This window comes from Sinocyclocheilus anshuiensis, unplaced genomic scaffold (genome assembly GCF_001515605.1).
Source record: "Sinocyclocheilus anshuiensis isolate Anshui unplaced genomic scaffold, SAMN03320099.WGS_v1.1 scaffold2563, whole genome shotgun sequence".
Taxonomy (NCBI): domain Eukaryota; kingdom Metazoa; phylum Chordata; class Actinopteri; order Cypriniformes; family Cyprinidae; genus Sinocyclocheilus; species Sinocyclocheilus anshuiensis.
The window spans coordinates 17,130-25,809 of NW_015558705.1; the positions used below are offsets into that span (position 1 = coordinate 17,130).

An 8,680-nucleotide genomic window follows, 5' to 3' on the forward strand; every position below is an offset into this window, starting at 1 on the left:
CTCTCTCTCTCTCGCGCTCTCTCTCTCGCTCGCGCACACACACACACACACACACACACACACACACACACACACACACACACACACACACACACACACACACACACACACACACACACACACACACTCTCTCTCTCTCTCTCTCTCTCACACACACACACACACACACACACACACACACACACACGAAGCGCAAAACTCCGCATTTGAACAGTCAATATCAAATACTTAAACTAATAACAAAACAGTAGCTGATTCAGAAGCGCCAGATTGTCATAGCAAAGTCAGAATTACCTCCTCTCCTAGGTTCACGAAATGGTCGTCCATAAAATGCATTGCTGTTCTGTTGTAAGTAATCTTAAAGATTTCTAAATGCATCTACTTTCGGAAGGCCAAATAAAGTGCTTTTGCTTTCGCCTAGAAACACACAGCGTCTCCCTGACATGGCTGCTTCAACACTAACTGCGGTTACTGAAACCACGCCTTCTTTCTTTGCGTGCACATTTGGGCGGCATTATGCAAATATTTCCACATAGTGACCTAGATATGTGGGGGCGTGTTAGAACGAGCCGTTTTAGGGGGGCGTGGCAGTGTCTTAACTTTGATTAAGAATATCTCTTTGGTTTTGAGACTTTAGTCTTTGCAACTCAGGGATCTTATCTATGCACAATCAGCTTGTAACACTCCAAAGAGAAAGGAAAACTTGAAATCGCATCATATGACCCCTTTAAATAAGTTAGAAAAAAATACTTTTTCACGATATTCTAATTTTTTGAGATGCACCTGTATACTTTTACGGTTCACTGAATTTGGCCTTTTTATTAAACCACTGTTTTTGTCCATTAAGCCACATTGTGTTTTCTTTATAATGATTTTCTATGGAACGAAAATTCCCAACGTACAATTTAACGCATTGTGTTAATATTGTAGCCACATGTGCTTGCTTGATGTGTTAGTATACACCTTACTGATTTTGCAGAGTGTGGTCTTTTATTATCACTATCTTACTGCATTGTCACATGAAGCGTTTTCTTTATAAAGGTTTATATTAGGGAGAAAATGCTTAATTTTCGTCTTTCAACTTGGATTATTATACCATTGTTTGAGAAGTAGATAGTGTTTATGACAAGAGAAATGTGAGAAAATTTTATTTATTTTCTGTTGTTGTAGGTTGTGCGTTAGCCTTAATTTAGACCAGCTTAATTAAGCAAAACAATAATTTCAGGGATATTCGACATAAAGGCTGATGCTTTTAGTTTTTTTCTCATTCTTTATAATGAAGGCTTTAGGCAACTTGTCAGCTTTTCCAGTTCATATAGATTTGAATGACATGTACCCTGTCCTATACCGAATACTGGTTGAGAGCATAGCACTATTATCATCAATTATTGAAAGAGATAATCTTATCAGTTTAAAGGTATCCACATAGCTTCTATTCAAGTTAAATCCAAGTAATACTACTGAGTGTGTGTGTGTGTGTACTGGTATATATAGTTTATGAGGGTACTACAATGTAAACATGGTTTATGAGGACACTTCCTGTGTCCCCGTGAAACAAAAGGCTTAAAAAACATACAAAACGGTGTTTTTTGAAATTCAAAAATTGCTAGTAGTTTTCTGTAAAGGGTAGGTTTAGGTGTAGGGCGATAGAAAATACAGTTTGTACTAGTGTTGTCACGGTACCAAAATTTCAGTATTCGGTACCAATACCAGTGAAAATCCACGGTTCTCGGTACCAATTCAGACTACCACAGAGTTCCAGTCTTGGAATGGAGTGAGCTCGTTTAGAGTGACACGGGAGCGTGCTATAATGAAGGACAGGTAGGTCTGACCATCCTGGTCAGTAGTCCGGAGGTAGGCCACCGCTCCATATGCCTGCTCCGAGGCATCCGAGAAGATATGTACTTCATGGGTAACTCCATCCATCCCAACTTCAGGAGGAACATAAGACCGGCGAAAGGAGATACAAGGAAGGTATCGGAGTTCTTCCTCCCATGCATTCCAGGACTGGAGGAGCTCGGGTGGTAGGTTGGGGTCATCCCCATGGCGGTAGGGGAAGATCAGCAAAATTTCCATCCTCCACTAAAGGTGTGGATTCATACAGCCTCACAGGTGGACTGGATAACTGCAACGCCGGTGGCTGTGCAGGTGAGAGATTCTGACCTCTGGTTTCACTCGTTTGACTGGTTTGAAGGTCAGCTTGAAGGGACTGAGCAACTTGAACTAATTCTCTGACTTCCGCACGGACTTCTCTCAGCTCCCTCAGGTCTGCCTGAAAAGCCTGATGAGTCTGCATTAATTGTGCATGCTCATGACGCAGGTGCTGTAGTTCACTGTCGTGTGCAGAGGAAATGAAACCAGCCGCTTGAGGCGAGGAGAAGGATGGCTGATGGAATTCAGCATGCTGTGGAGGCTGATAATTTGAGGACATGATTCGAGAGCCATCAGAACAGACCAGGTAACCACCAGGGGGAGTGGCGTAAGGCTGGAAGGATGGGGGGGGGGAGTCTGGTGGACAGGTGCCTCCCAGGGGTGTGGGACATCATACTCAGCGACAGGTCTGCCTCGGGTATACTGTACTTCATACTGCTGTAGGGGAAGTCCCCTGTTAAAAATCGAGTTCCGAGGATAAAATACGCATGTTTTGGTTTTGGTTCCCCTGGTACAATTCGCATTCCAGGGGCTAAATATCACGTTAATGGGGTCGTTTTTCAACCCGCGGACATGAATAACAACCCGCGGCAGCAGTGTTAAAGCAGCCCAATTCCGCGGGAAAATCTCGGACTTGGCAACACTGGAAGAGGATAGCTTTCTGATAGCGCATCAAGAAAACCTGGTACCGTAAGGTTTTAATTTTTTTAGTACCGACTTTGTAGCGAAATACCGGGTCTTTTGACAACACTAGTTTGTACAGTATAAAAACCATTACACCTCTGGAGTGTCCCCGTAAACCACAAATGCAAGTGTGTGTGTGTTTTGTTTTTAATTTTTTAATTAATAGGTAATAACCCATTAAATTTCATTTATATTTTGACCACTGAGCTAGGAAATATTCCCAGTTTCCTTAAAGAAATTTTACCAGAAATTTGGTCAACTTAGTTTGTCCAAAAAATGTTTTACCCTTACTATATTCAGATGATGGGGATTTTGTTGTCGAGACAATGCTAAGTTTTCTATTTAATTTATAAATATAAAAAATATAAAGAATAATATAAATAGTACAGTTTAAATAAAAATGATCTAGAATTTATTTATATGAAAAATTTTACAGAGCTACCTCAATCTCAAAACAAGTAGTTTTATGGTATTACAGTACAGCTATTATTTTCCGTCAACAAAATCGATGAAATGGTAATAACAGTAAATAACCCCAAATTATTTTTTCTTTATTGTGTGCTTTTCAAGTATAATTTTTGCGTAATGTATTAAATTTGTAAGATATTATGTAAAGATATAAAAAGATACCCTTTGGTCATCTGAAAACTGTAAATTTCCCTTTATTTTGTATGTGTCTGTCTCTTGTAGTAATGTTGTAGAGAAGTGCGTGATTCATTCTTCTCGTGCGGAGAGGGCCCTGCTGATCGATGAAGTCTGCTGTCAGAAGGATGGACCTCACAGTGCACTCTACACCATGATGAAGGACCAGTATGCAAATTATGTAGTGCAAAGAATGATTGACATGGCTGAACCTGCCCAGCGCAAGATCATCATGCACAAGGTATAAGCACAGAATGCTGTCGCATCATTAAAATAACTGAAGAAAAGATTAAAAAATGCAATCATCACGGGCAGTATTTAAACCATTGCTGTTGTCAATTTCAGATTCGGCCCCATATTGCCACTCTCCGTAAATACACATATGGAAAACACATCCTGGCTAAGTTGGAGAAGTACTACATGAAGAGTGGATCAGACCTAGGTCCAATTGGGGGCCCCACCAATGGCCTAATGTAAGGGCCTCCCACCCAACCCATGCCCCTTTCCCTCAAAACCACGTCTGTTATGGGCATCTTCTCCACCGTGGCGTTCATACCCTTTAGGGGTTTTACCAAAAAAATGAAAGTAAAAGAAGTTGGCCTCACCTAAGAATGCTGAGACGTCTGACTAGTCGCTGGTGCAGTTCCCAGTGCAGTCCCCATTGTTACCTCCACCACCCCCCACTAGAGAGTGCATGGTCTGTAAGCTGTTTCCTGGGTAAAGCACAACACCCTTGTTCATGATGTAATTGATGTAACTGACTGTTTCCTTTTTCCTTTTCTAGTAAATATCTTGTACATTTTTTTACCTTGTACATTCTCTGTAGAAAAAGAAATGTTTGCTGAAAATTTACAGTTCTAACAATTTACACCAGCAAGTGACTTTATAAGGCCAAACTGAGTGATCCTTTTTAATTTACTTTTTTTTTTTTTTTTTTTTTATCCCATGCCGGAAACAAGCTTCTATACCATGCTGCTTTCTAGGAACTGTTTTTCTTCACTGAAGATTTGCGGTTAATTAGCCAAGCAAATATTTTAACTCAAATCAATATTTTGTGTCTAATTGTTTACTTAACCCATTTAATCCCAAATTTTCCCCAGACATGAAAATATCCAAATGTTGTGTCATTAGTAACCCTTTGAAATAATCAATATTTATTATTATATATTTATTATAATAATCAATATTATTTGAAAAATAATGAACCAGTCAGCTTGATCTTAAAAAATCTTGCTTGTATATGACCACTTCCGTCTGCCGTGCCATTAAGTTAGTTGCGTTAAGTTAGTTGCATTATTCTCAACCGATCATAGAGCTTTGCTGCCTAGAGTTTGCTGCCTTTAAATGGGGGTCGTATCATTCAGAAGTGGTTTGAAGTGGCTGCAATTGCCATCTATTTTCTTCTTTCCCTCCCTCATGTGCGCACCGCACCGTATTTGATTAACTGCTCCGATTTATTTTTTTTGTTTTTGTTTTTTTAGAAGCGTGTGTTTGCAGTATACTATACACCCCACTGACCAAGTCTGTTGCACACCTATTGTCTTGGTTTATTATTATGTTTCGAATGAATTGTAAGGATACCAGTGCACCTGCCATTATACACAGCTATGAGTTAGACCGATACCTGGAATTTTTCCATTTTGGGGTGCGTGGGAGGTATGCGAGGCGTGCAGGGGGTGGGGAGATTTGGCATGCTGTGTCTGGATTTAATGTTTTAATGGAATGATTTTTCTTTGTCATCACGTTTGTGGAACATCTGTCTATTGAGTAGTTTTTTTTAACACTGCCCTAGAAACAGTATGGTTGTACTGATTATCATCTCTTTACATTGTAATAGCTTAGGCAAAATGTATAGCATCTTCATCTACAAGTATAAATATTAAATTGTTGCTGTTTTTTGGGTGTGGGGGGAGACGGCGCTTGAGTTTTAGATGATGCTCTCCTGGGCAAAGTGGAGAAGTTGGTAGGCGACGTCCCTGTCCTTGGAGTCATCCAAGGACGTTTGGCTTCGGCGCAAGTAGGACAGATTTGATTTCAGGAACGTGAGACGTTGTGGGGTAGGATTAAATGTGCGGCATTCAGCAGTGTAGATTGAGAATGTGCAAGAGTATACTTTTCAGAGAATAGACGTGGGGCTGCCGTTTTCTGCTTCACAATTTTTCTGTATGGCTAATATATTAATGGCTTTGGTTCCTTTGCTTCATATGAATAAATGTAGAATACATGTAGTATATGTGGAGTTATTAAGTGTAAGTTTATTAGTTAAATAGAAGAAAAAGAATCTAGTTGTGATGTTGGACAGGCCTTGCTAAATTGCGTAGTGATTTGCTTTTATTTTCTCTGTACAGTTGTACATTTGTAAACGTTAACGCTGTAAATGGAATGTCTTTTACACTTTTTGGGGAAGAAAAATCAAAAATGTGCATTTTGATGTGTGAATATTCATCACTCCTTTCCCTTTGAATATAATGTATACAGTTTTCTTTGAACAAGCGTTATTTTAAAAAAGAAAAACTTTTTATGCGTCACAATCTCAAGGTGGTTTTGTTTTTAATCAGTTCTTGGAAAAGGTCAGCCTCTTCATGTACCTGGAGCAATGACACCTTCTGTTAACATAGTCATTTTGACGTGTGGCAGTTGAATAAAATAACAAAAAATGTATGAATTAAAAAACAAAAAAAACATGGGCCTGTCTTTGGTTCTACCTACTACCATGGACATTTCACAGGACAATAATTATTTTTGTATAAAGGAGTGCTGTATTTTGGAGCAGCCACTAACTTGTAAGCAAAGTAATTGTAAGATATTGTCAATTATATAAATATGAACATATGAGTTTTGTCACACTGTCAAAGTCATGTACATTTTCAGGTGGCCTTATGTACATTTCCAGATGTTAGATGAGAAAATACCTTTTTTTTGGAAGCAAAATTGTGACTATGTATGATTAAACTGTTCTTCTAACATTTTATTTTGGTGTATGATGCTTTTATTCATTACACTACACTCACTGCACACTCATTGACAGCTGAAAGGAATATTCCTGGTTAAATATTCCTCATTGAAATGTGGTGTGCTGTCAATTATAACAAAATATTTTAGTTTTATTCGACTTGAATGTTTAACATACAAAATGTTTAATATTTAGTAAAAATGATACGAACTTAAGTTACCTTAACTGACCTTGGAAGAAGGGACTATTAGGTGGAATAATTTTTTTAATATGTTAAGTGTTTCCTGTTTCTGCTCCTTGATACCAATCTCATGCTTACGTAAGCAATAGGGTACAAGAGGCTGTACTCTAATGTGAACACGGTCACAGCTGAAGAGCGGTTTCGCATCATGCCTGCAACCCCTTTAGCTCTGGCTATTCACAATACTGCATACCTTAAGTACCTTTTTGCTTTCAAAAAATGTTTACCATACAATACAAATATCAAAGCCAAAAATATACGTATTAATATGTTGCTTTTTAACTAAAATATTAAATGCCATTTTTGATCGTAACAGTAAATGGCAAGACTGTTTCTAGGTATAACATGACACATTTGACTAGTACCATGGACCTTAAAAAAAAGAGAAAAAAATAGACTCGTGCTGTCTTTTTTTTTTTAATAAATGCATTTCCTCACACGCGTAGAAGATTCAAGAAGTAAGTTCTGATGCTTTGAATTCATACTCAAAGCCACAGGGCAAAAATGACAAAAAAAAAATTCTTGATACCCGTTTTTTGCTGTTTAAACAAATTAAAATGATTTTTTAAAATAATACAATTTTTTTTAAATTTTGGCTTAAATTGTCAGGGACACGTCACACAGCTCATTGGTCCATAGATGGGGAGATGGGAATATCAGACTTAAGAATGCTCAAGTTTTTAAATGCAATACAATTAATTGCAATAGTCAAAAATCTGGGTGTTATATTAGACAGTAACTTGTCTTTTAAAAATCATATTTCCCATGTTACAAAAACAGCATTCTTCCATCTTAGAAACATTGTCAAGCTATGAAACATGTTACCTGTTTCTGATGCAGAAAAGCTAGTTCATGCATTCATTACCTCTAGACTGGACTATTGTAATGCACTGCTAGGTGGTTGTCCTGCATCTTCAATAAACAAGCTACAGGTAAGTCCAAAATGCAGCGGCTAGAGTCCTTACCAGGTCAAGAAAATAGGACCCCAATTTTATAGTCTCTGCACTGGCTACCAGCAGCCTTATCACACTGCAGCCCAAGACTGGTTGCCCACTGAAGCTAAGCAGGGTTGAGCCTGGTCAGTACCTGGATGGGAGACCTGGGAAAACTAGGTTGCTGTTGGAAGAGGTCTTAGTGAGGCCAGCAGGGGGTGCTCATCCTAACGCTCCAGGTATAGTGATGGGGACACTATACTGTCAAAAAGCACAGTCCTTTGGATGAGACGTTAAACCGAGGTCCTGACTCTGTGGTCATTCAAAATCCCATGGCACTTCTCGTAAAGAGTAGGGGTGTAAACTCGGTGTCCTGGCCAAATTAGCTACGCTAATTATGTCTTTTTTTTCGATTTCTGCTGGGATTGACATCCCGTGGTAACTAGGATTTACACAAGCTTCTGTCTGGATCCAGAACACCTGAGAAGAGATGATGCCAACCCCTCAGAGGACCTCAGATGATGCCAACCCTGAAACAACATACAGAACTACCAAATTCTGCTATAAGTTTGATTGCATCATATAATAATTGCTGTTAATAGTGTTCATCGTCTGATTACGTTTTTGATTTTTCCGTGCATTTCTGCCATATGTACATTAACTGACATAGTCACCACTAAGCTAAATATATTGTAGAAATGTAATTTTCTGTAAAGCTGCTTTGCATCGTGAAAAGCGCTATACAAATAAACTTGAATTGAATTACAGTTCCTTAGCTTACGTTTCAATGGTAGTCATCTAAAGGGTATTACAATTGCCAACACTAATGTAAAAAACTAGCTGATGATATAGCTTTATTCTTGAATTATTAGACACAAATTTCAGTGGCTTTGTGTATTCTTAAGTCTTTTCCTGAAGCCTTAAATTTAAATTATAATCAATGTGAATTGCTACCAAATAGAAAATGCTCTAAATTGCTCTAATACCCCCTAATATTTCAATTGAGTTTATTGCTGTCAAAAATAGTGTAACACATCTTGGTATACAAATAACTAAAGATGTAAACACGCACAAAAA

At 38.4% G+C, this 8,680-nt stretch overlaps 1 protein-coding gene across 3 annotated transcripts in view; it reads left to right on the forward strand.

Moving 5' to 3' along the window:
* LOC107681438 (pumilio homolog 2-like) overlaps positions 1 to 4,409 on the forward strand; it is a 21,357-nt gene extending 16,948 nt beyond the window's left edge. For all 3 annotated transcript variants that reach the window (XM_016477741.1, XM_016477742.1, XM_016477743.1), the window contains 2 exons: positions 3,526 to 3,718; positions 3,823 to 4,409. In XM_016477741.1, the coding sequence (XP_016333227.1) occupies positions 3,526 to 3,718; positions 3,823 to 3,954 (325 nt within the window). In that variant the 3' untranslated portion in view covers positions 3,955 to 4,409. The remainder of the gene's footprint in view (positions 1 to 3,525; positions 3,719 to 3,822) is intronic.
* The last annotated feature ends 4,271 nt before the right edge of the window (positions 4,410 to 8,680 follow it).